We start from the raw sequence: 27,362 nt of genomic DNA, 5'->3' as shown, positions 1-27,362 counted from the left end.
GAGAGGCCAGGGTGTACTTTTATTCAAGCCTTAGCCTTCTGGTCAAAATTCCACCTTCCGGGCCTTTGTGATATCCCGTCCGCCTAGGAGATAAAGCCTTCCGTCAGTGTTAGAATTGGGACTCCTTAAATATCCTTCTGGTGGCAGTGGAGACCTTCCTCAGCGGCAAGACGTGCTCAAGCCTGGATTTCACGCCCATCTCTCATGGTCTTCCTTCCCCTCTCCCTGATCAAGGGTGTGGGGGGGGGGGGTCAGCACCAGGCCTGTGGGCCTCCTCAGATCTTTCTTCATCAATGCCAACAACTCATGGCCAACAATGAAGGGTTGGGCTCCAGCGCCATTGACACCCCCCCCCCCCCCCACTACTCCCGGCCTGAGCGCAGGACACTCTGCACCAACACCGCCCGCTCCAGGAATGGGGCGGCATTGGCTTCACGCTACCGGAGGCCTCAGTTTACAATGTCAGCTGGGGGAGGAGCGGGTGGAGCAATCTGAAGAGCGAGCACCTTGGCAGAACGTGATCGGATAGCATCCACACAGACGCGAAGAGCTCAAAAAGCCTGGGGGAGGCCGAAAATGATCGAGATTAGACCCTGGGGACGTCAGACATGTTGATTGGGGGGTGGGGAACGCCTGAGATTGGGGTTTACAGTCGGCGGGGGTCTCTCGGAGTTAAGCTGCTGAGGCTGCTCAGCGCTGGAGCTGAAGATTAAACCCGGCTTGCATCAGTGGCCTTTCCGGGTGGTGTGGCGCCAATGCTTCGCGAGGATCTCTCCGCCCCTCCCACGACCCACCTGCTCTTCACTCCCCTTCCCCAAGGAGAGAGTCCATGGGGCCGGGGGGGCTGTGCAGCACCATTGGGTGAATGAAATTCGAGGAGAGGCCGATTACGAAAGCAGGGCCGTGCGAGTGGCTTTCCGTTTCCACCTGCAGGGTTTTCAGATCGGGAAGTATTAAAAAGCCCATTGAATGGGTCAAGGGGTGTGCGGGGGGGGGGGGGGGGGGTCGGACGGCATCTCCTCAAACAAAAAGGAACACTCATCAAACAGCCCGCGAAAGGACAGATAGCACCGAGGTTGGGGTGCGAGCGCAAAGTGGGATCTCGCACGCTACCATGGATTGGGAACCGCGTACCGGGTCTCAGCTGCAGCCCGGGTTTGTACCAAAGCCCCCACTTGCTCACCCTGCACGAGCGTCGATCCCAGCCCAGGCCTGGGACCAGGACTCCCTCCGCTGTGGCTGGGTTGCACTGCCTCCGACCAGCTGGGACGGGACAGAGCCGTCGATGGTCAGTCTCCTCATAACCCCCCCCATTCCAGGGGGGCTGCATGTGACGGGAGGGTGGGGGTTAGGGGAGGAGGAGTGGCCCCCTCCCCAGGAAGGAGGAGTGGCCCCCTCCCCAGGAAGGAACTCAAGAGCGGGCCAGGCCGGGCGCCAACATTTTTTTGTTTTGTTTTTTTTGCGAAACCGATTTCCCGACACAGCGGGCGTTTCTGCTCTTGGGACAACCGGCGGAACGACCCCTCCCCCACCAATCGCGCCGAGCCTTCTCTCCGCGTGGGGGCCGGGGCGGAACGCGCCCCGCGGCGACGGAGCCTCGATCTAACCGCCGCCGATCCCAAACCCCACCAGGTTCCCGTTCGGGCACCAGGAACAAACAGCCAGAAAAGGTCTTCAGAGTATCTATTTTGGGTAAAAAAAAAAAAATCAATTTTTGCACGGCTCGAGCGGGCGGGGGCATAAAAAAAAGGAGAATTAATTTCATCGGCCCTTCCGGTTCAGGATCGATTTGCAGCCCTCCCACCCACCCCCCGCGCCTCTCTCCTTCCCCACACGCACACTGCTGACCGGGAATGTCGAGTCTCTCGTGCTGTCTCGGGCAATGAGCTGATTTAGTAGCCATGCATTGACAGTAGCACCGTCTGTATATGTACACAATGATCGGGGTGATGCCAACTCGCCGGTTAAACCCCTCCCTCGTACCCTGCTCGGGCAGAGCGTAGAAGCTGGTGTTTCTGGAGGGCGGGTGGGGAGGGTTGCGGGGAGCAGTCGGGCTGGCATCAGACGGTGAGGTGGGGGGGGTGGGGAGAGAGAGAGAGAGAGAGAGAGAGAGAGAGAGAGAGAGGGAGAGAGAGAGAGAGGCGGCTGTTCTCTTTTTTCCTTTTCCGTCCGTCAGATGGTGGGCTGCCCGAGGGAGCGGTCGTCATCCAATACCCGCGAGCCGCAGCGAGAGTTTTAACGGGTCCTCGGCTCGAGGTGTCAGCTGTCGGCGGTGCTGTTGTTGCTGCTGCATCCTGTGCAAGGAAGGAGGAGTCAGGGCACTCGCAAGTGGAAGGTTCGCGCGCATGCTTGTAATCCCGCACACCGACTCACCCGGTTTCCACCCCCCGCCCCCCAACCAGTCACCCCTTGCCCCCAACTCCCCGCCACCCATTCCCGACAGCAGCGGCCCGAACCAAGGCCCCGGGGAAGGACTCACCACCTCACTCTCAACAGCCGGTCGCGAGGCACCATAGGAAGAGGAGGTGGCCGTTCAGCCCCTCGAGTCTGTCCCACCATTCAATGAGATCACGGCTGATCTGTACCTTAACCCCATCTACCCGCCTTGTTACCGTAACCCTTAAAAAAACCTTGCCTAACAAAATCGATCAATCTCCGTTCTGAAATTTTCAATTGACCCTCAACGGGGGCGGGGGGGGAAGTTCCAGATTTCCACTGACCTTTGTGTGAAGAAGTGCTTCCTGACATCACCCCTGAACGGCCTGGCTCTAATTTTAAGGTTACGCCCCCTTGTTCTGGACTCCCCCCCCCCCCCCCACCCACCAGAGGAAATAGTTTCTCTCTATCGACCCTGTCAACTCCTTTAATCATCTTAAGCATATCAACGAGATCTTCTAATGTTCTAATCTCAAGGGAACTCTGCCAGTCTAGGGCACACCGTGCCACGGCCCCCAGCTGCTGTGCCAGGGATAGCCAGTCATCGTGGCCAGATGCAATCCAGAGGAATTGAGCCACACGGCACCCAGGCGATTCTGGGCTCAGAGATTCAACGGTCACACAATGCCTCGATGGCTCAGGCTCCCGACACAGGGCAGGCCGAGCACGCAGCCCTCCACCTCGCGCACAGAGCCCAGCAAACGTGACGGTGACCTCTCGTCTACCAGCAGCTGGACTCAACTTCAAGGCAGGCTCAACGGCACTGCTGCCCGCCACCACAGACAAGGCACCCTCTCCGCTCGTGCCTGTCGCGCTAATGGTGGACGGGCGGAAGCTTCACAACGGGTCCACTTCAACCGTGAAACGACACTCAGTCGCATGATCTTAGAGACTGTGGCCTTTCAAGCTTGGGGGGGGGGGGGGGGGGGGGCTGTGCCTGATCAGAGTGGCTCGAATGAACAAGTCCCTGAATGTGTGAGCGCTGGTGGATAAAGCCAGAGGATATGGGCCAAGAATGTTCTGGGTTTTATAAATAGGCCCACTGAGTGAAGATGATTAAAATCATTGGCGAGAGATCTCGAGGGGAGGAGAAATGTTTTCACTCGGAGAGTTGTCGGGGATCGGGAACGCTCCACCTGAAAAGCTGGTGGAAGCTGATTCCATCAATGATTTTCAGAGGGAGTTGGACGGGTTCTTGCTGATCATGAACGAGACCTGGGTGTCCTTGTGCACCAGTCGCTGAAGGTAAGCATGCAGGTGCAGCAGGCGGTTAAGGCGGCAAATGGTATGTTGGCCTTCGTAGCGAGAGGGTTCGAGTACAGGAACAAGGATGTCTTGCTGCAGTTGTACAGGGCCTTGGTGAGACCACACCTTGAGTATTGTGTGCAGTTTTGGTCGCCTTATCTGTGGAAGGATGTTCTTGCCATGGAAGGAGTGCAGCAAAGATTCACCAGACTGATACCTGGGATGGCAGGAATGACGTATGAAGAGAGATTGGGTTGATTGGGCTTGTATTCACTAGAGTTTCGAAGAATGAGAGAGGATCTCATTGAAACTTATAAAATTCTAACAGGACTAGACAGACTAGATGCAGGAAGGATGTTCCCGATGGCAGGGGAGTCCAGAACCAGGGGTCACAGTCTAAAGATAAGGGGTAAGCCATTTAGGACTGAGATGAGGAGGAATTTCTTCACCCAGAGAGTGGTGAACCTGTGGAATTCTCTACCACAGAAGGCAGTTGAGGCCAATTCATTAAATATATTCAAGAAGGAGTTGGATATATTTCTTAAGGCTAAAGGGAGCAAGGGATATGGGGAGAAAGCAGGGACAGGGTACTGAATTTGAATGATCAGCAACGATCTCATTAAATGCCAGAACAGGCTCGAGAGGCCGAATGGCCTACTCCTGCTCCTATCTTCTATGACTAGTAAGGGCATCAAGGGATATGGCGATAAGGCCGGTGAATGGAATTGAGGCAGAAGATCAGCCATGAATGATCTTATTGAATGGCGGAGAAGGCTCGAAGGGCCGACTCCTGCTCCTATTTCTTATGTCCTTATGTTGAGGATGAGGAGCTCACAGGGTTACGGACAAACAGCAGGGGGGGTGGGACTGAGCACGACCGCTCTTTCAAAGAGCCAGCACAGGCATGTGGGCCAAATGGCCTCCTTCTGTGCTGTAACATAATAGGATTTTATGAAGTCATGCTAAGAACATAGGAAATAGGAGCAGGAGTAGGCCATTTGGACTTTCGAGTTTTTAGTAGAAAGGACATTGAAGAGCACACAGCGTAGGTTGACAAGGGACAATGCCAGGGATAGAAACAGAAAAATAGGAGCAGGAGTCGGCCATTCGGCCCTTCGAGCCTGCTCCGCCATTCAATATGAGCATCGCTGATCCTCTCTCTCAACACCATATTCCCGCTCTCTCCCCATACCCCTTGATGCCTTTTGTGTCTAGAAATCTATCTTTCTCCTTCTTAAATATATTCAGTGACTTGGCCTCCACAGCCTTCTGTGGTAGAGAATTCCACAGGTTCACCACCCTCAGTGAAGAAATTTCTCCTCATCTCAGTCCTAAATGTCCTACCCCGTATCCTGAGACTGTGACCCCTCGTTCTAGACCCCCCCAGCCAGGGGAAACATCCTCCCTGCATCCAGTCTGTCTAGCCCGGTCAGAATTTTATACGTTTCAATGAGATCCCCTCGCATTCTTCTATCTAAACTCTAGAAAACGATATCTATGAGGAGAGACTTGAGATACGAGACTATCGCCACTGGAGAAAAGATGATTTAAGAGGAAATTTAAGAGATATTTAACATCGTGGAGGTTTTTGATGATCTTTCTCTAGTCATCCTATTTCCTCAGGTCGGGGTGTCAGTGTCAAGGGTCAGGTTGGGGAGTCAGTGTCAAGGGTCAGGTTGGGGAGTCAGTGTCAAGGGTCAGCTATTATAGACTGTCACTAAGATGCAGTGAGGAGAGGGGTTTGGAGAAAATCCTTCACACAGAGGATAGTTGGAGTGTTTTGCCACAGGGCGTGGGGGAGGCACAGACCATTGCAGCTTTTAAGGGAAAATTGGATACATATTTGAATCTGAGGAACAAACAGGGCTATGGGGAGAGAGCGGGGCAGTGGGATTAGTTTGGGATTGATACAAGGCTATGGGATGGAGTGGGGCAGTGGGATTAGTTTGGGATTGATACAAGGCTATGGGGAGAGAGCGGGGCAGTGGGATTAGTTAGGGATTGATACAGGGCTATGGGGAGAGAGCGGGGCAATGGGATTAGTTTGGGATTGATACAGGGCTATGGGGAGAGAGCGGGGCAGTGGGGTTAGTTTGGGATTGATACAGGGCTATGGGGAGAGAGCGGGGCAATGGGATTAGTTTGGGATTGATACAGGGCTATGGGGAGAGAGCGGGGCAGTGGGATTAGTTAGGGATTGATACAGGTCTATGGAGAGAGAGCGGGGCAGTGAGATTAGTTTGGGATTGATACAAGGCTATGGGATGGAGCGGGGCAATGGGATTAGTTTGGGATTGATACAGGTCTATGGAGAGAGAGTGGGGCAGTGGGATTAGTTTGGGACTGCTCTGGGAAAGAGCCGGAACTGATACGACGGACCGAAAGACACAGGAAAATCAAACGGATGCAGACAGGGAAAATCGGACTCACCTTCTGGGTCCTCCCCGTCAAGGCTGGGAGCGGGCCCCCATATCCGAACCGTGCCATCATCTGAGGCGCTGGCCAGCATGGAGGGGATCTGTGGGTTCCAGCTCACGCAGTTGACGGTGCGCGTGTGGCCTGTCAGCTCGGCCACGGGCAGCTCGCTCTTTCTGTGCCAGATGTAGACTTTATGGTCTGTCATTTGAGCAAAACGGAGCAGAAATATTTCGGGCATTTGAAAATCAAAACTCTTATAAACAGCGTAAAGAAAGAACTCGCATTTCTACAGCGCCTTTCACGATCACCGGACGTCCCAAAGCGCTTTACAGCCAATGAAGTACTTTTTGAAGTGCGGTCACTGTTGTAATGTGGGAAACGCAGCAGCCAATTTGCGCACAGCAAGCTCCCACAAACAGCAATGTGATAATGACCAGATGATCTGCTTTTAGTGATGTTGGTTGAGGAATAAATATTGGCCCCAGGACACCGGGGAGAACTCCCCCTGATCTTCTTCCAATAGTGGCTGTGGGATCTTTTACATTCACCCAAGGGGGCAGACGGGGCCTCGGTATAACGTCTCATCTGAAAGACAGCACCTCAGACAGTGCGGCACTCCCTCAGTACTGCCCCTCCGACACTCCCTCAGTACTGCCCCTCCGACAGTGCGGCGCTCCCTCAGTACTGCCCCTCCGACAGTGTGGCGCTCCCTCAGTACTGCCCCTCCGACCTACCCCTTCGACAGTGCGGCGCTCCCTCAGTACTGCCCCTCCGACATTGCGGCGCTCCCTTAGTACTGCCCCTCCGACAGTGTGGCGCTCCCTCAGTACTGCCCCTCCGACACTCCCTCAGTACTGCCCCTCCGACAGTGCGGCGCTCCCTCAGTACTGCCCCTCCGACAGTGTGGCGTTCCCTCAGTACTGCCTCTCCGACCTACCCCTTCGACAGTGCGGCGCTCCCTCAGTACTGCCTCTCCGACATTGCGGCGCTCCCTTAGTACTGCCCCTCCGACAGTGTGGCGCTCCCTCAGTACTGCCCCTCCGACAGTACTCCACTGGGACTGTCGGTCTAGATTATGGGGCTCAAGTCTCTGGAGTGGGACTCGGAACCCACGACCTTCTGACCCAGGGGCGAGAGAGATATCCACTGAGCTATGGCTGACACAGCGTAGTCCCGGAATCAGCGAGAAGTAACGTTCCCTCTAAGCTGCACAGCTCTCTGCCGATCCCGCGCAGCCCCTTAAACCCAAACTCATGTCCACGTTTCTCAGGTCCCAACTGCTATTTAATTACTAAATACGAAAGGCAGAGAGAGCATCCGCTACCTCCACCATCACTTTTCACATTCAAAATGGCAGGTTCGCGCGTCCAAGCCGAGATGGCGAGCAGTGGCGGGCTAGTCGAGTGTGGCGGGCATCGCGGCCGGGCATGAACCTGTCCAACGTGCGTGCCCGCACTTTCAGGGGAGGCGTCACCAAATAGCAATGGGCGGTGGCAATCCCTACACTCCCCACACCCACCCCCCAAATCAAAACGAGCCTGGGGCCTGGCACAGTAGACGAGATGTCCCGCTTTAAAACCAGACAGTCAGTCGGGGGGGGGGGGGGGGGGGGGTTGCCGACCAGCCTCGAAGCGCAGGGCCCCCGCAGAGCCACAGGCGATAAACGGCCGCACCAGCGGTACTAATCCGGCGCCTCCGTTCGGCTAGCCGCCACCTGAATTGACTGGAACTACGCGGGCACCCCCCCCCCCCCCCACCGGCGCACCAGCGAGAATCTGCAGCTGAGGTTATTAGCGGCTGCTTGCGTATCTCGGCTGGTCGAACGGCTTCAGTGCGACGAGCAACCAAGGCTGAGACTCATTTACACGCCCGGCTCCTCTCCCCTGCTCAAGCCTCTTATTTCCGAACTCCCTCTGCGCCCTGCACTCTCTTTCGTGTCCGATACCTCTCACTAATATTCCTTGCAAGCTGCGTGGCGCGGCGTTCCAGGGACCCTGTGCAGTCAGCTTTTCAATGAGGAAAGATTGCGCACGTGCGCTATTTCGAAAGGCCCGCGCGACCCTGTTAAAATTACAAAATGACAGAGAATTTTGCCCCTCACCTTCCCGAAGGCGCCGATTCTCGCCGGGGTACAGGTTACTTACACCCCCCCGCGCTCAGAAGAGTCATTCTGCAAGCGCGCGCGAGAGAGGCTGGACGGCGAGTGCCGGTGGAATATTCGACCAGGAGGGGCATCAGAGTGTGGCGTCCCATCCTGCTCTCAAGTGGCACACCCTTGCGTTCGAGGAATTTTTCAAGCTGATCAGGATTCAGGGAATTCCCCGTCCGATTTAACCCCCTCCCTCCCTCAGCCGGAGGGCACTGAGGCCAAGTTGGGGGGCGGGGTTGGGAACGGTCCTCCCAACTCTTCACTGAAGAGCCCCTGCGTTCCTCGGACCCGAAGACCACTCACCTTCGCTGCCACTTGCTATAAAATCCTCGCTCGTGCCTCCAAGACATGAGTGAATGGTATAAAAGCCTTGGGTGACGCCCTGGTACTTCTGTAGTAATACCCGATCTTGTAGGTCCCAGAGGTGAACCCCCTTAAGGAGAGGAGGACAAGACAAAAGAAACACGTTAGGCCTCCGTATAGTGGCAAACAGGTGAAAGGGTAAAGTTCTAAGGATCTCTCTCCCACACCCAAAAAACAAAGAGACAGCACTGTCTCGAATGGTAGCTCACAAAGGTGGGACATAAGAAATAGGAGCAGGAGTCAGCCATACGGCCCCTCGAGCCTGCTCCGCCATTCAATGAGATCATGGCTGATCATCAACCTCAACTCCACTTTCCCGCCCGATCTCCATATCCCTCGATTCCCCTAGAGTCCAAAAATCTATCGATCTCTGTCTTGAATATACTCAAAGACTCAGCATGCACAGCCCTCTGGTCACCCTGGAGACATGGCTTCAGGGTGACCAAGGCTGGGAATTCAACATCCAGGGGTATTCAATATTCAGGAAAGACAAGCGAAAAGGAGGTGGGGTAGCATTGTTGGTTAAAGTGGAGATTAACACAATAGTAAGGAACGATATTAGCTCTGATGATGTGGAATCTGTATGGGTAGAGCTGAGAAATACCAAGGGGCAGAAAATGTTAGTGGGAGTTGTATACGGACCCCCAAACAGTAATGCTGAGGTTGGGGATGGCATTCAACGGGAAATTAGAGACGCATGCAATAAGGGCACAGCAGTTATCATGTGTGACTTTAATCTACATATAGATTGGGCTAACCAAATTAGTAACAATACCGTAGAGGAGGAATTCCTAGAGTAGATGGTTTCCTGGACCAATATGTCGAGGAACCAACTAGAGATCAGGTCATCTTGGACTGAGTATTATGTCATGAGAAAGGATTAATTAGCAATCTTCTTGTGCGAGGCGGAGCGATCATATGATAGAATTCTTCATTAAGATGGAGAGTGAAGTAGTTGACTCAGAGACTAGGGTCCTGAATTTAAATAAAGGAAACTACAATGGTATGAGGCGCGAGTTGGCTAGGATGGATTGGGGAATGTTACTTAAAGGGTTTACGGTGGATAGGCAGTGGCAAACATTTAAAGATCGCATGGGTGAACTACAGAATTTGTTCATCCCTGTTTGGCATAAAAATAAAACAAAAAAGGTGACTCAACCGTGGCTAACAAGGGAAATTAAGGATAGCATAAGATCCAAGGAGAGGACATATAAATTGGCCAGAAAAAGCAGCAAACCTGAGGATTGGGAGCAGTTTAGGATTCAGCAAAGGAGGACAAAGGGATTAATTAAGAGGGGGAATAGAGTATGAGAGTAAGCTTTCAGGGAACATAAAAACTGACTGTAAAAGCTTCTATAGATATGTGAAGAGAAAAAGATTGGTGAAGTCAAGCGTAGGTCCCTTGCAGTCAGAATCAGGGGAATTTATAATGGGGAACAAAGAAATGGCAGACCAATTAAATACATAATTTGGTTCTGTCTTCACCTGAGCCACGAGCGAATTTGGCTAGGACAAATAAAATTAGAGAGTTAAATGCGTGGCTCAAAGACTGGTGTGGGAGAAATGGGTTTTGCTTCCTGGGACACTGGCACCAGTACTGGGGCAGGAGGGAGCTGTTCCGTTGGGACGGGCTTCACTTGGCCAGTGCTGGGACTAGAGTCCTGGCGGATCATATAACTAGGGCTGTAGAGAGAGCTTTAAACTAACTAGTGGGGGGGGAGGTTCCTAGAGAGCAAATAATAAAAATGACAACAGAGAAGGTCATAGACTTAGGTAGCAGTGGGGAAATTAAAAACCAGAGCGTGTCAGGAAGGGGCAGAAGGTATGGAGTAAAAGGTAAAGTAATAAAAAGGGCAAAAGCAGGAACTAAGTGTCACAAAACATCTTTGAAAGTTCTTCTATCTGAATGCACGTAGCATTCGTAACAAAATAGACGAGTTAATGGCACAAATAACTACATATGGGTATGATCTTGTGGCCATTACAGAAACATGGCTGCAGGGTGACAATGCCTGGGAATTAAACATACCAGGTTATTTAACGATCAGGAAGGACAGGCAGGAAGGAAGGGGAGGTGGGGTGGCTATGTTAATAAAGGAAGGAATCACTGTAATACAGAGAAATGATATTGGGTCAAAAGATCAGGATAATGAAACAGTTTGGGTGGAGGTAAGGAATAATAAGGGGGAAAAAACACTAGTGGGCGTAGTCTATAGGCCTCCGAACAGTGGCAACTCTGTTGGACGGAGTATCAATCAGGAAATAGTTGAGGCTTGTAATAAGGGAACATCTATAATTATGGGGGATTTTAACTATCATATTAATTGGACAAATCAAATTGGGCAGGGCTGCCTTGAGGATGAGTTCATTGAGTGTATTAGGGATGGGTTTCTTGAGCAGTATGTAACTGAACCGACCAGGGGGCAAGCAACCTTAGATCTGGTCCTGTGTAACGAGACAGGATTAATTAAAAATGTCCTAGTAAAGGATCCCCTTGGAATGAGTGACCATAACATGGTTGAATTCCATATTCAATTAGAGGGTGAGAAGGTTGGATCTCAAACAAGCGTGCTAAGCTTGAATAAAGGAGACTATGAAGGTATGAGAGCGGAATTGAGTAGAGCGGATTGGGAAAATAGATTAAAGGGTAAGACGATACATGATCAGTGGTGTACATTCAAGGAGTTATTTTACAACTTCCAAAAAATATATATTCCACTGAGAAGAAAAGGGTGTAAAAGAAGACAGCCATCCGTGGCTAAGTAAAGAAATTAAGGATAGTATTCGACTAAAAACAAGGGCATATAAGGTAGCCAAATCTAGTGGGCGGATAGAGGATTGGGAAAACTTTAAAAGACAGCAAAAAATAACAAAAAGATTAAGAAAGGGAAGATAGATTATGAAAGTAAATTAGCAAAAAATATAAAAACAGATAGTAAGAGTTTTTATAGTTATATAAAAAGAAAAAGGGTGGCTAAAGTAAATGTTGGTCCCTTAGAGGATGAGACCGGGAAATTAATGGTGGGAAATATGGAGATGGCAAATACACTGAATGAATATTTTATATCAGTCTTTACAGTAGAAGACACTAAGAATATCCCAACACTGGACAAACAGGGGGCTAAAGGGGGGGAGGAGCTAAACACGATCAAAATCACTAAGGAAGTGGTACTCGGTAAAATAATGGGACACAAGGCGGATAAATCACCTGGACCTGATGGCTTACATCCTAGGGTCTTGAGGGAAGTGACAGTAGGGATTGTGGATGCATTGGTAATAATTTTCCAAAACTCCCTAGACTCGGCAATGGTCCCGGCAGACTGGAAAACTGCTAATGTAACACCCTTATTTAAAAAGGGCAGTAGACAGAAGGCTGGAAACTATAGACCGGTTAGCCTAACATCTGTGGTAGGTAAAATTTTGGAGTCCATTATTAAGGAGACAGTAACAGGACATTTGGATAATCATAATTTAATAGGACAAAGTCAGCATGATTTTATGAAAGGGAAGTCATGTTTGACAAATTTGCTGGAGTTCTTTGAGGAAGTAACATATAGGGTGGATAAAGGGGAACCAGTGGACGTAGTGTATTTAGACTTCCAAAAGGCATTTGACAAGGTGCCACACAAAAGATTATTGCTTAAGATAAAAAATCACAGGATTGGGGGTAATATTCTGGCATGGATAGAGGATTGGCTATCTAACAGAAGGCAGAGAGTTGGGATAAATGGTTCATTCTCAGACTGGCAATCAGTAACTAGTGGTGTTCCACAGGGGTCAGTGCTGGGTCCCCAACTCTTTACAATCTATATTAACGATTTGGAGGAGGGGACCGAGTGTAACATATCAAAGTTTGCAGATGATGCTAAGATGGGAGGGAAAGTAGTGTGAGGAGGACATAAAAAACCTGCAAGGGGACATAGACAGGCTAAGTAAGTGGGCAGAGATTTGGCAGATGGAATACAATACTGGAAAGTGTGGGGTTATGCACTTTGGCAGGAAAAATTGTGGAGCAAGTTATTATCTTAATGGCAAGAAACTGGAAAGTACTGAAGTACAAAGGGATCTGGGGGTCCTGGTGCACGAAACTCAAAAGGTTAGTATGCAGGTGCAGCAAGTGATTAAGAAGGCCAATGGAATGTTGGCTTTCATTGCTAGGGGGATAGAATATAAAAATAGGGAGGTATTGCTTCAGTTGTACAAGGTATTGGTGAGACCGCACCTGGAATACTGCGTACAGTTTTGGTGTCCATACTTAAGAAAGGACATACTTGCTCTCGAGTCAGTACAAGGTTCACTCGGTTAATCCCGGGGATGAGGGGATGGACATATGAGGAGAGGTTGAGTAGATTGGGACTCTACTCATTGGAGTTCAGAAGAATGAGAGGCGATCTTATTGAAACATATAAGATTGTGAAGGGGTTGGATCGGGTGGATGCGGGGAGGATGTTCCCGATGATGGGTGAAACTAGAACTAGGGGGCATAGCCTTAGAATAAGGGGCTGCTCTTTCAAAACTGAGATGAGGAGGAACTACTTCACTCAGAGGGTGGTAGGTCCATGGAATATGCTGCCCCAAAAAGCTGTAGAAGCTACATCATTACATAAATTTAAAACAGAAATAGACAGTTTCCTAGAAGTAAAGGGAATTAAGGGTTACGGGGAGCGGGCAGGAATTTGGACATGAGTCTAGGTCCGGATCGGTCATGGCCCTGTGGGTAGCGGAACGGGCCCAGGGGCCGTGTAGCCTGATCCTGCTCCTATTTCGTGTGTTTAATTCTGTTAGATTCAGGAGATGGTTCTGTGACAGTGGATTGGTGGTTAGGATCAGATCAGCCATGATCTTATTGAATGGCGGAGCAGGCTCGAGGGGCCGATTGGCCTACTCCTGCTCCTATTTCTTATGTTCTTATGTTCTTAAATAACCTCTCAGAGATGTCAGGGAACATAGGGTCTAATGAGAGGGAGGAACTGAATGAAATCAGTACTTGTAGGGAAATGGTGTTAGGGAAAATGACGGGATTGAAGGCCGATAAATCCCCAGGACCTGATAATCTACATCCTAGGGTACTTAAGGAAGTGGCCCTAGAAATAGTAGAAGCATTGCTGGTCATCTTCCAAAATTCTATATAGACTCTGGAACAGTTCCCATGGATTGGAGGATAGCTAATGTAACCCCACGATTCAAAAAAGGTGGTAGAGAGAAAACGGGGAATTATAGACCGGTAAGCCTGACATTGGTAGTGGGGAAAATGCTAGAGTCCATTATAAAAGATGTAATAGCAGAGCACTTGGAAAACAGCGACAGGATCGGACAAAGTCAACATGGATTTACAAAAGGTAAATCATGCTTGACTAATCTACTGGAATTTTTTGAGGATGTAACTGGTAGAATAGATAAAGGAGAACCAGTGGATGTGGTGTTTTTGGACTTTCAGAAGGCTTTTGATAACGTTCCACATGAGAGATTAGCGTGCAAAGTTAAAGCACATGGGATTGGGGGTAAGGTACTGACTTGGATAGAGAACTGGTTGGCAGACAGGAAGCAAAGAGTTGGAATAAATGGGTCTCTTTCCGAGTGGCAGGCAGTGACTAGTGGGGTACCGCAGGGATCGGTGCTAGGACCCCAGTTATTCACAATATATATTAATGATCTAGACGAGGGAACTAGATGTAATATCTCCAAGTTTGCAGACGACACAAAGCTGAGTGGGCGTGTGTGCTGTGAGGAGGATGCAGAGAAACTCCAGTATGATTTGGACAGGTTGGGTAATTGGGCAGATGCATGGCAGATGCAATATAATGTGGATAAATGCAAGGTTATCCACTTTGGTGGCAAAAACAGGAAGGCAGATTATTATCTGAACGGCAATAGATTGGGAAAAGGGGAAGTGCAACGAGACCTGGGTGTCCTTGTGCACCAGTCGCTGAAGGTAAGCATGCAGGTGCAGCAGGCGGTTAAGAAGGCAAATGGTATGCTGGCCTTCGTAGCGAGGGGATTCGAGTACAGGAGCAAGGATGTCTTGCTGCAGTTGTACAGGGCCTTGGTGAGACCACACCTTGAGTATTGTGTGCAGTTTTGGTCGCCTTATCTGAGGATGTTCTTGCCATGGAGGGAGTGCAGTGAAGATTCACCAGACTGATACCTGGGATGGCAGGAATGACGTATGAAGAGAGATTGGGTCGATTAGGCTTATATTCGCTAGAGTTTAGAAGAATGAGAGGGGATCTCATTGAAACTTATAAAATTCTAACAGGACTAGACAGACTAGATGCAGGAAGGATGTTCCCGATGGCGGGGGAGTCCAGAACCAGGGGTCACAGTCTAAGGATAAGGGGTAAGCCATTTACGACAGAGATGAGGAGGAATTTCTTCACCCAGAGAGTGATGAACCTGTGGAATTCTCCACCACAGAAGGCCGTTGAGGCCAATTCATTAAATATATTCAAGAAGGAGTTAGATATATTTCTTAAGGCTAAAGAGATCAAGGGATATGGGGAGAAGGTACTGAATTTGGATGATCAGCCATGATCTCATTAAATGGCGGAACAGGTTCGAGGGGCCGAATGGCCTACTCCTGCTCCTATCTTCTATGTTTCTATGTAGAGAATTCCAAAGATTCACTACCCTCTGAGTGAAGAAATTCCTCCTCATTTCAGTCCTAAATGGCCGACCCCTTATTCTGAGACTGTGAACCCTGGTTCTAGACTCCCCAGCCAGGGGGAAACATCCTCCCAGCATCTACCCTGTCAAGCCCTGTAAGAATTTTATACGTTTCAATGAGATCACCTCTCATTCTTCTAAACTCTCGAGAATATAGGCCCAGTCTACTCAATCTCTCCTCATAGGACAATCCCCCCCATCCCAGGAATCAGTCTGGTGAACCTTCGTTGCACTCCCTCTATGGCAAGTATATCCTTCCTTAGGTAAGGGACAGTGAGTAGCAATTCAAGTGAGGGAGAGGGAGGGAGGGAAGAGCAAAAATTCAAACACAGAAGGCCCGGGGCTCACCTGTGTGGCGACATTGAGCAAGGCTAACCTTCCGTTTCTGGAAACCGTGAAAGACATGACTGGATGGTCCTCTTGCACACTGGAAGAGGAAGAAGAAAGCCCGTCATTTATAAGCCAAAGACCAAGCATTGGGGCGATCGCCAAACTTATTGCGCACAGCGAATCCAAACAGTCTTCAGGCGAAGCGTAGTTAAATGGTCCGGGCGCCCGCACTTAATTCAAGCCCCATTTTAACGTCGTGCATTCTGTCTAAATTCCCATGTTCGCAGTCATAATTAAAACTGTCAACAAATGTGTCACGCTGTAATTGCATAATTCTGTCAGTGGTGGTGCTGCAGAACCTCTACTGGTGGGAGGGTGTAACTACAGCGTGACACAATTACATAGGAAATCTCCATTACATGTGAACATGAGAATTTATAACAGGGAAAGTTACAGAAAGTGCAAGCTTTTTACTATCTTAAATGTGTATTATGCCTTTCAGATATTGGTACCAGCCAGCCTTAAGGCAATACTTTACTAGCATGAGATACTCTTAACTTAGTACCTTCACTTACTCCCACCAGGGACAGGTCAGTCACACCCTGTATCTTACAGCTAAGAATGCTCCCTCCAGACACAACCAAAGTAACTTTCAAAAGGGAATTGGATAAATACTTAAGGAAAAGAATGCAGGGCTATGGGGAAAGAGCAGGGGGCAGCGGGACGAATTGGAGAGCTCTTTCAAAGGCACGATGGGCCGAATGGCCTCTTTCTGTGCTGTAAGATTGTATGGAAGGGTTGGATGATTTTGCACAGTTCACACACAACCACTACACTTCACTGAGACACTGGTCACAATACCGCAATGTCAGATAGGAGGTGGGGTAATCCAACTACTAATTACAACACTGAAACATCCCATGGGTGTCAGCAGTGGTTCAGTGGGTAGCACCGTCGCCTCGGAGTCAGAAGGTTGTGGGTTCAAGTCCCACTCCAGGGGCTGGAGCACAAAATACAGGCCGACAGTCCAGTGCCAGTACTGAGGGAGCGCTGCACTGTCGGAGGTGCCGTTAAACCCGAGGCCTCGTCTGCTCTCTCGGGTGGATGCGAAAGATCCCGCGGCCACTATTGGAAGAGGAGCAGGGGATTTATCCCTGGTGTCCTGGGTCAATATACAACATCATTAAAAACAGATGATCTGGTCATCATCACGTTGCTGTTTGTGGGAGCTTGCTGTGCGCAAATTGGCTGCCGCGTTTCCTACATTACATTGGCTACACTTCAAAAAGTACTTCATTGGCTGTAAAGCACTTTGGGGCATTCCGAGGTTGTGAAAGGCGCTATAGAAATGCAAGTCTTTCTTTCTAAAGGTGTTCCCACACCCTTGATCTGTATCGGTATACAGGGCTATGGGGAGGGTTTGACACTGGAGGGCTGCATCACCATCTCACAGCCTCCTTGCTCATGGCTGTCAGGGAGCAGTGTGATTCAAACACTGCCCTCTCACCTCTGGGACGCAGATTTAAAGCATCTGCTGGCTGTATCGGGTCTCTCGTGAAAAAGGGTTTGGGCAGTTTCAATACACCTCTGGGTGAGCACAAGACTGCTGCTGATTTGACACAGTGGGAAAAAATAGTGCAGAGGGAGCTTTACTCTGTATCTAACCCATGCTGTACCTGCCCCGGGAGTGTTTGATGGGGCAGTGTAGAGGGAGCTTTACTCTGTATCTAACCTGTGCTGTACCTGCCCTGGGAGTATTTGATGGGACAGTGTAGAGGGAGCTTTACTCTGTATCTAACCCGTGCTGTACCTGCCCTGGGAGTGTTTGATGGGACAGTGTAGAGGGAGCTTTTCTCTATATCTAACCCGTGCTGTACCTGTCCAGGGAGTGTTTGATGGGACAGTGTAGAGGGAGCTTTACTTTGTATCTAACCCGTGCTGTACCTGCCCTGGGACTGTTTGATGGGACAGTGTAGAGGGAGCTTTACTCTGTATCTAACCAGTGCTGTACCTGCCCTGGGAGTGTTTGATGGGACAGTGCAGAGGGAGCTTTACTCTGTATCTAACCCGTGCTGTACCTGCCCTGGGAGTGTTTGATGGGACAGTGTAGAGGGAGCTTTACTCTGTATCTAACCTGTGCTGTACCTGCCCTGGGAGTATTTGATGGGACAGTGTAGAGGGAGCTTTTCTCTATATCTAACCCGTGCTGTACCTGTCCAGGGAGTGTTTGATGGGACAGTGTAGAGGGAGCTTTACTCTGTATCTAACCCGTGCTGTACCTGCCCTGGGACTGTTTGATGGGACAGTGTAGAGGGAGCTTTACTCTGTATCTAACCAGTGCTGTACCTGCCCTGGGAGTGTTTGATGGGACAGTGCAGAGGGAGCTTTACTCTGTATCTAACCCGTGCTGTAACTGCCCTGGGAGTGTTTGATGGGACAGTGTAGAGGGAGCTTTACTCTGTATCTAACCTGTGCTGTACCTGCCCTGGGAGTATTTGATGGGACAGTGTAGAGGGAGCTTTTCTCTATATCTAACCCGTGCTGTACCTGTCCAGGGAGTGTTTGATGGGACAGTGTAGAGGGAGCTTTACTCTGTATCTAACCCGTGCTGTACCTGCCCTGGGACTGTTTGATGGGACAGTGTAGAGGGAGCTTTACTCTGTATCTAACCCGTGCTGTACCTGCCCTGGGAGTGTTTGATGGGACAGTGCAGAGGGAGCTTTACTCTGTATCTAACCCGTGCTGTACCTGCCCTGGGAGTGTTTGATGGGACAGTGTAGAGGGAGCTTTACTCTGTATCTAACCTGTGCTGTACCTGCCCTGGGAGTGTTTGATGGGGCAGTGTAGAGGGAGCTTTACTCTGTATCTAACCTGTGCTGTACCTGCCCTGGGACTGTTTGATGGGACAGTGCAGAGGGGGCTTTACTCCTACCTCAGTGCTATCATTGAGCCAAGCTGACAGTACTGCTATTTCCACTGTCCCTGCTTTGGTGACAGCACTGCATTGTGATATTCCTTGCCCCAGGTCCCTCCAGTCCTCTCCTGCAGGCGCTGACTCTCGCTGGGATACGACGGTAATTTTGCTTGCCGATATCACCCAATGTTTGTGTGGATCTAGACGGTGAGTGGCAGGGGGCTATTCGACTGTGATGGGCACCGGTGCCGAGACTGGTCCTGACCTCATTTGGCAACCAGTCACGTACATCCCAGCAGGGGTCACTGCTCATAAGGAGGAGGTTTCCTGCTCTGGCTGGCCCAGGGGCGCGGAGGCGACTCTAATACCCCAAGCAGCAGCTGCAGTTGGAGATCTACTGCACTGTACGGCTTCGTAAATAGAAGGAAAAGAAGTTACATTTCCTTAGCAGCTTTCACGTTCTCGGGACGTCCCAAAGCGCTTTACAGCCAATGAAATACTTTTGAAGTGTGGTCACTGTTGTAATGTGGGAAACGCAGCAGCTAATTTGCGCACAGCAAGATCCCACAGGCCGCAATGTGATAAATGACCAGATCACCTGTTTACTGATGTTGTTTGAGAGATAAATATTAGCCCAGGACACCGGGGAGAACTCAGTACTGCCCCTCCGACAGTGCGGCGCTCCCTCAGTACTGCCCCTCCGACAGTGCGGCGCTCCCTCAGTACTGCCCCTCCGACAGTGCGGCACTCCCTCAGTACTGCCCCTCCGACAGTGCGGCACTCCCTCAGTACTGTCCCTCCGACAGTGCGGCACTCCCTCAGTACTGCCCCTCCGACAGTGCGGCACTCCCTCAGTACTGCCCCTCCGACAGTGCGGCACTCCCTCAGTACTGTCCCTCCGACAGTGCGGCACTCCCTCAGTACTGCCCCTCCGACAGTGCGGCACTCCCTCAGTACTGCCCCTCCGACAGTGCGGCGCTCCCTCAGTACTGCCCCTCCGACAGTGCGGCGCTCCCTCAGTACTGCTCCTCCGACAATGCGGCGCTCCCTCAGTACTGCCCCTCCGACAGTGCAGTGCTCCCTCAGTACTGCCCCTCCGACAGTGCAGTGCTCCCTCAGTACTGCCCCTCCGACAGTGCGGTGCTCCCTCAGTACTGCCCCTCCGACAGTGCAGTGCTCCCTCAGTACTGCCCCTCCGACAGTGCGGTGCTCCCTCAGTACTGCCCCTCCGACAGTGCAGTGCTCCCTCAGTACTGCCCCTCCGACAGTGCAGCGCTCCCTCAGTACTGCCCCTCCGACAGTGCGGCGCTCCCTCAGTACTGCCCCTCCGACAGTGTGGCACTCCCTCAGTACTGCCCCTCCGACAGTGCGGTGCTCCCTCAGTACTGCCACTCGGAGTGTCGGCCTGGAATATAGGTTTAAGTCTCGTGGAGTGGGGCTCGAAAACACGTCCTTCTGACTCCAAGGCGAGAGCCAGATACTGACTAAGCCAAGCTGAACATCTGTTGGTGCATTTCCTCACTGATAAGGGCAGCTGTTACATTCGACTGTTCAGTGTGTCATGTGACCAGTGTTATACAAACTGCGACTTTTGAAAATTAAAAAAAACATCGTGATGACAAGAACGTCACCGAGGACAAGAACTTCTTGTCCGAGTCTCTCACCGTGAAAGTTTCTAATTGCAGCTCAGGAACGCGATGCTTGTGTCAGCCGTGGCTCAGTGCGTATCACTCTCTCTCTCTCTCTCCTCAGAAGGTCGTGGGTTCGAGTCCCACTCCAGAGACTCGAGCCCATAATCTAGGCTGACACTCCAGTGCGGTACTGAGGGAATGCCGCACTGTTGGAGGGGCCGTCTTTCTGGATGAGACGTGAAACTGAAACCCCGTCTGCCCTCTCAGACCGACGTAAAAGATCCCACGGCCACTATTGGAAGAAGAGCAGGGGGAGTTCTCCCCGGTGTCCTGGGGCCAATGTTTATCCCTCAACCAACATCACTGAAAGAGATGATCTGGTCATTATCACATTGCTGTTTGTGGGAGCTTGCTGTGCGCAAATTGGCTGCCGCGTTTCCTACATTACAACAGTGACCACACTTCAAAAAGTACTTCATTGGCTGTAAGGGGCTTCGAGACATCCTGAGGTGGTGTTGAAATGCTTTGCTTGCTTGTGCAGTTTCTGGTTTAAGCCCGGGCCTCGAGATCTGGTACAAAACAAAAGGCCCTTACATGTTGCGGTCCGTGAGCTCCTCAAAGTTGTAGCCTCGTATCCGCTGGTGGGTGTCGGAGGCCAGGATTGTCTTGCCGTCGTTCAGGCACCACAGGCACTGCACCCGCACCCCCTCCCACGAGTCCAGCACGTTGCCGTCCAGGTCCTGGGCAGATCAAAGACAAGCCCCGGGGGGGGGGGGGCGGTTAGTGCCATCGAGACTGCGGCTCCCAGCGCCCGCTCGCCCCTCTCCCAACAAGCCGATCGGAACCCGGCTCTCGCTTCAGCCACGGTGGATAGGGCATGGGGCAGTGTACCTGCGGATTGTCGCGTCTCAGCCCTGCCCGCCACCCCCACGGGACGAGCTTGGCCCCCTTCTCACCCTTCTGTCCCAACAGCGTGACTACGCTCAGCAGCTCAATGCCATTCAGGGATTGTTGGTGCATGGTGGGAGGAAGAGAGGGGGGCTTATACCATTGCCGTTTCCCCGTGTGCTGTGCGCTCCTGTTTAATCATCTCATTTTAAGTCACAATCGCAATGACATGAATCAGTCATTCATGAAAGAAAGACTTATGAAATAATACTGAGCGGCCTGCGGGTGGCGCTGTCCAGGGAGAGTATAAATACTCGGGCACGGGCCCAGCTTGTGCAGGACATTCTTAACAGGAACTAGTGAAGGACACAACTAGACCTCCATGTTGTAAAACAGTTGATTAAAGATTTGTTTAACGCTTAGGCCAAGTAGTTTTCTTATGTCACGCCTTCCACCGCCCCCTTTATTCTTTCCCTCCAGACTCCAACCCTTCCCCTCTCTGCCTCATGCGTACGGTGACACAGACACCAGGGCTCGTCGCCCCCCCCCCCCACCACCCCCCCCCCAATCATGACGCTCGCCTCAAGCGGGCAAGGTAGCTGGCTATCCGACCTCGGCGGCATCACAGCCGCACCCCAGCTTGCCTGACCCGGACGGGATCACCGAGTGCTGCCGTTGTCAATCGTTGGGACGGTTCAGCGTGGGCCTGGGGATATTTTTTGCCTGCATGGTTCGGTAACACACTGGGTGGTGTGTTTGACACTGGGGTACCCGGGGAGTGCGCCAGCCCCCCGCCCCTCCTCCCACCACCCTCTCTTCTCCTCCCCTCCCCCCCCCCCCGCCCCCCCCCCACAACCCCAGAGTTTACGTTCCCTGCCCTGGCCGCCGGTTACTCACACACTGGTAGAACTGCCCGCGCTGCCCTCCGGTAACAAACCGCTTTCCGTCCGGGTTCCACGCAGCACACGTCAGGCTGTCCTCGTGCGACTGGCTCATTTTGGTCCTCAGTTCCCCCGTCTGTGGGAGACAGCGCCGTGAATCAGATGAGCAGCAGTAGCCGGGTACCGTATCGACCGAACAAAGAGACGGAGCAACGGTTCAAAAGCCCCTCGCTGAATCCTCTGCGGTACAGTTTGCAGGCAGGGTAGAGGCCAACCGAGCCTACTCCCCCAGTGCGACCAAACCTGACCGCGCCTGGCCCACCAGGCCGACCGACCGAACCTATTCCCCAAGTGTGGCCAAACCTGACCGAGCCTGGCCCACCAGGCAGACCGAGCCAGGCCCACCAGGCCGGCCGAACCCGGCCCACCAGGCCGGCCGAACCCGGCCCGCCGAACCCAGCCGGCCGAACCCTGGTCCACCAGGCCGACCGAACCCAGGCCCACCAGGCCGACCGAACCCAGGCCCACCAGGCCGACCGAACCCTGGCCCACCAGGCCGACCGAACCCTGGCCCACCAGGCCGACCGATCCTGGCCTACCGCGGACCAGCTTCTGGGAACAGGCCACTCCACGTGGAGGCGTGACCCTGTTCACCCATAGTGCTGCTGCCCTGAGTTCAGCTGCCTGGTTGGTGGTTGTGGAGAGGGACGAAGCTCCCCCTCATCATTCCCAATTGGCAGCTCCTCGTGGTCACTCAATGCTCAGAACCAGGAGAGGCCATTCGGCCCATTGAGCCCATTGCAGGCTATGACTACCCCATTCCCTCCAGTTCTCTAAACCCCCTCCCAAATGAATCAAACCGATCTCCAGCTGGCCTGCGAAGGCAGTGGGTTGCGGGCAGGCGGGTCTTCTTGAAGAGATTGATCGCTGGGCCACTTCAGAGGGTGTAGTGTGGGACTGGAGTCAAGTGTCAGCCCAGACCGGGTAAGGATGGCAGCCTCCCTTCCCTTGAAGGACATCAGCGACCCAGTTGGGTTCTTACAACAAGCCAGCAGCTTTCAGTGACAGGAGGGTCAGTAACCAAAGGACACAGATTTAAGATAATTGGCAAAAGAACCCGGGGCGGGGGGGGGTGGGGATGAGATATTTTTACGCAGCGAGTTGTTGTGATCTGGAACGTGCTGCCTGAAAGGGCAGTGGAAGCAGATTCAATAGAAAAGGGAATTGGATTAATAATTGAAAAGGAAAAATTTGCAGGGCTGTGGGGAGAGAGCAGGGGGGAGTGGGACTAATTGGAGAGCTCTTTGAAAGGGCCGGCACAGGCACAATGGGCCTCCTCCTGTGCTTCATGGTCATGTTATCTGGTGCCAGCCCACACAGATTTACTGAATTTAGTTTCACAACTTGCCTCGGTGGGAATTAAACCCACGATCTCTGGGTTGCTGGTCCAGTGGAAGAGCCTGCGAGCAGCCTGCGTGGGACCTTGCTGTGCGGCCGCGCACACTCGCAGCTTAGAGGGAACGTTGATCGGAAGTCTATTTGACCGTGTGGAGCATCGCAGCTGAGCCCAATCCGTCGCTCGACCGCCACACGTCCATTTTTACAGCCGGGTTTGTGGTGGGCGGGGGAATTATTGGCTCGAAAAGGGACGTGGATATATACTCAAAAAGCAAAAATTTAATAGGGTGTGGGACGTGTGACTCAGGGGAGAGCTCCTTCAGAGAGAGAGAGAGAGAGAGAGAGAACAAGGGCGATGGGCCGGAGAGGGGGGAGCGGGGGCCGGAGAGGGGGGAGCGGGGGCCGGAGAGGGGGAATGAGGAGGGAGAGTTATGGAGTGAGTGAGGGAGTGAGTTTGAATGAGTGAGGTGAGATGAGTTAAGTTGGGTGGACAGCTGAGAGAGTGAGACGTGCGAGTATGGGGATGTTGGATCAGGACAGTATGATGCCCCTGGTGGTTAAATAGCCGGCACCACTCTCACCACCTGCGCGTGGGCAAACGGAGATGTAAAAGCGCTAAGAAGCTCAGAACTGGAGGGGTGGGTGTAATGTGTCCAGGGCTCCCCAGCACACCCATCCTACCTGCACGTGCCAAAGCCAGAGCTCCGAGCAATCGTCGGGACCGCAGGCAATTAAGTAGGTATCGTCCGGGCTCCACACCAGATACGACACTCCGTACGTGTGACCTTCCAACGTCTTGAGTAACTTCAGCTGGTGCGTTTCCTGAGAGAGAGAGAGTGAGTTGTGTGAGAGAGAGAATCACTGGAGCGGTAACTCAAATTATAGCGCGAAGTGTGCAGCAACACAAGAGCAGGCAGGAAAACACTGGAATTCCAATACGGCGTTTGAGAAGAAAGGTGTGAAGGTCAGGGTCTCGAGAACGTTTGGGTGCGGGGGCACTCGATGCAGATCCCGCTCCAGAGCTCTGGTCAGCGGAGTTTGGGAGAGGGTGTGGGAAGGGAAGAGAAAGACTCCAGCGGCCGTCACCGAGTTCCGAATGGCGTGATTCCCTCCCAGGTGCCAAGAGATGGTGGCTGCAAAGATTTGGTAGCGGGATGGGGAACAGCCATGTTGGAGCCGGGTAGCAACACAACTGGGGCCCTCCCAAAGGAGTTTTCCCAACTGGGAGAGAGGATGAAGACAGGACCTTGAGTGTGAGTATAATGGGATCACACCCAGTGCCCCACGTAAGCCCAGTATAGGAATAGTAAGATAATGGAGGTGATTGCATGGCTGGAGAGATGGGGTAAGAGGAAAGGGTTAGGAATCCGAGGGCATAGCGACCGGTTATGGGGTCAGAACGGCCTATACAGGATAGAGCAGGCCTGGGAGCAAACTGAACCTATGGGCAGCTACAGCACAGGTTAGATACAGAGTAAAGCTCCCTCTACACTTCTTATTCGTTTATGGGATGTGAGCGTCGCTGGCAAGGCCCAGCGTTTATTGCCCATCCCTAATTGCCCCCGAGAAGGTGGTGGGAGCCGCCTTCTTGAACCGTTGCAGTCCGTGTGGTGAAGGTGCTCCCACAGCGCTGTTAGGGAGGGAGTTCCAGGATTTTGACCCAGCGACGATGAAGGATCGGCCGATATCTTTCCAAGTCAGGATGGTGTGTGACTTGGAGGGGAACTTGGGAGGTGGTGGGGTTCCCTTGCGCCTGCTGCCCTTGTCCTTCTAGGTGGAAGAGGTCGCGGGTTTGGGAGTTGCTGCAGTGCATCTTGTAGATGGTACACACTGCAGCCACGGTGCGCCGGTGGTGGAGGGAGTGAATGTTGAAGGTGGTGGATGGGGGGCCGATCAAGTGGGCTGCTTTGTCCTGGATGGTGTCGAGCTTCTTGAGTGTTGTTGGAGCTGCACTCATCCGGGCAAGTGGAGAGTATTCCATCACACTCCTAACTTGTGCCTTGTAGATGGTGGAAAGGCTTTGGGGAGTCAGGAGGTGAGACACTCGCTGCAGAATACCCAGCCTCTGGCCTGCTCTTGTTGCCACAGTATTTATGTGGCTGGTCCAGTTAAGTTTCTGTCCCATCAAACACTCCCAGGGCAGGTACAGCACGGTTTAGATACAGAGTAAAGCTCCCTCTGCACTGTCCCATCAAACACTCCCAGGGCAGGTACAGCACGGGTTAGATACAGAGTAAAGCTCCCTCTACACTGTCCCATCAAACACTCCCAGGGCAGGTATAGCACGGGTTGTAGATACAGAGTAAAGCTCCCTCGACACCAGCACGGGTTAGATACAGAGTAAAGCTCCCCGTATTCAGCTGCACATTGTTGGGATAATGTAGAAGGCACCATGTTGCAGAGTGGAACAGGCTGCCGATGCTGACTGTCTTGGTCCACCAGTGAAGCACAGACACTCTTGGTGAGGCAGCTGTACCCCGATCGGTGGGGCAGACAGCCGAGCAGTCAGCTGCGCCCTGAATGAAGCTGCAGTGGAAGTGAGGGAGCACGGAGCAGCACGGACTGGGACTCACGGGGTCGACCTGCCAGATGATGACCGCGTTGTCCTTGGATCCCGTTGCCAGCTTGGTGCTGTCGTTGGAGAATTTGCAGAACCACACCTCGTTGCAGTGTTCGGTGAGGATCTGTCGGGTGTAGCAGGGAAACTGTCGCCTGTGGAACCAGAACGGAACAGCAGACGCACACAATTAAGATGGTTTTCAGGCTCACCACCCACCCCCCCCCACCCCCCCACCCCCCAACACCGTCCCCACACTCCCAGGGGATGCTTTATCTCCGCACCACACTCCTTGTGAAGCTGGCTGCAGCTCGCATCACTGAAAGCTCCGTCTGTTGCGCAGGATATAAAATTCTTATAAAAATCCCAGCCAGCAATCGATCGAGGCCAACAAGGGCTGTCGCTACAGGCGAGATAAAAGTCACTGGGGGGGGCCAATCAGCTGGAAGGCCAGCCAGAAAAAGTAATATCAAATTTAAAATCTTACCCCCGCCTCCACCTCCCCTCATCCTTTTCAATTGTCAATTCCCACGTTCACCTTTATAATGGGATGGGAAATGCCTATGTCAACTCGTCACGCTGTAATTACACCCATCCACCGATGGGGGGCGCTCCAGCCCCCTTTTAAAGTGGCTCCTCCCCCTTTAAGCACTGCAGCGAGCATCCTGATTTTGCAACTATGCAGGTAGTGGGCTCTGTCTGCAGGGTGGCGATGGGGGGGGGGGGGCGGGGGCAGAAGTCCCACCCCTGGAAAGGATGCCGTCTGGGACAAGGTCCCAGGCCTTCGCGTCTCTCTCTTCGCCTCCCTTTTCACCTGCTCCACGCCGCCCCATACAATCAGCGTCAGGGATAATGGGAGAGTTAACACCCAGTCTTGGGGAGTGGCATCAGGACTACTAACATGGCAGGGTGCCAGTTTCCCCTTTAATCGGGGAGGGGAGGGAGGCTCGGGCAGTCAGGGGGCCAGGGTGTGCGACTCGCTGCGTGTTATTCCCCAGGGGTGGCAGCTCGTCGCCTGTTCCGTTACCTGCTGCAGGCGTGGTCCATGAGCAGCGAGACAGAGTCCAGGTTGGTGTCTGCTTTGGTGTTGTGGTAGAGACAGCGGTCCCTCTGTAACTCCACCGCTTGTCTGAGCAAGGTCTGTAGCCGGCGGGGTGGCAGCATCACCGAGGGCGGAAGGTACGCTTCGAGGAGAGGGACAGAGGGCCGTCAGTTAATTGCTTTCAATTCACTTTCCCCAACCCCCACCAACTCCAAATGCCTTCTCTTCCCATGGCGGGCTCGCTACGATCCATCGGGATTTACATATATTACGAAGTTGGGATGGTTCAACAATAACGCCACCACCTCCTGTGAGAGTAAATGCACGGCAATGTGCGGGTCACGACTCAATCTTCTGTCTGGGCAGAGTCAGAGGATCCACAGTTTGCCTCAGTACCACTGGGGAGAGGGGGAGCGAAGGAGAGAGGGAGGGGGAAGCGTAGGAGAG

The 27,362-nt window shown here is 52.3% G+C and overlaps 1 protein-coding gene across 1 annotated transcript; it reads right to left on the bottom strand.

Annotated features, from left to right (window-relative positions):
* On the bottom strand, positions 1-27,362 carry LOC147092819 (WD repeat-containing protein 26-like). The gene is made up of 9 exons (XM_085976061.1): positions 26,901-27,362; positions 25,890-26,028; positions 23,998-24,138; positions 21,935-22,054; positions 20,744-20,889; positions 15,623-15,701; positions 8,552-8,681; positions 6,112-6,297; positions 1-2,294 (listed from the first exon to the last, which is right to left on the bottom strand). Exons 1-9 carry the CDS (start codon positions 27,035-27,037, stop codon positions 2,260-2,262), a joined length of 1,113 nt encoding a protein of 370 aa, XP_085832187.1. The 5' UTR covers positions 27,038-27,362; the 3' UTR covers positions 1-2,259.

This window comes from Somniosus microcephalus, unplaced genomic scaffold, assembly GCF_052327205.1.
Source record: "Somniosus microcephalus isolate GS21.2 unplaced genomic scaffold, FLI_Smic_1.0 unresolved_chr2, whole genome shotgun sequence".
Lineage (NCBI taxonomy): Eukaryota > Metazoa > Chordata > Chondrichthyes > Squaliformes > Somniosidae > Somniosus > Somniosus microcephalus.
The sequence above is the reverse complement of the archived record's forward strand: the minus strand, read 5'-3'. Positions and strand labels throughout refer to the sequence as shown.

What these genes read in the sequence shown, in the direction of transcription:
- LOC147092819 (XM_085976061.1), bottom strand. Translation starts at nt 27,037, where the DNA reads ATGCTGCCACCCCGCCGGCTACAGACCTTGCTCAGACAAGCGGTGGAG. An exon ending in TATAGCAAGTGGCAGCGAAG is followed by an intron (nt 6,298 to 8,551) that starts GTGAGTGGTCTT and finishes CTCAAATGACAG; the next exon opens with ACCATAAAGTCTACATCTGG. An exon ending in TGACGGGGAGGACCCAGAAG is followed by an intron (nt 2,295 to 6,111) that starts GTGAGTCCGATT and finishes TTCCTTGCACAG; the next exon opens with GATGCAGCAGCAACAACAGC.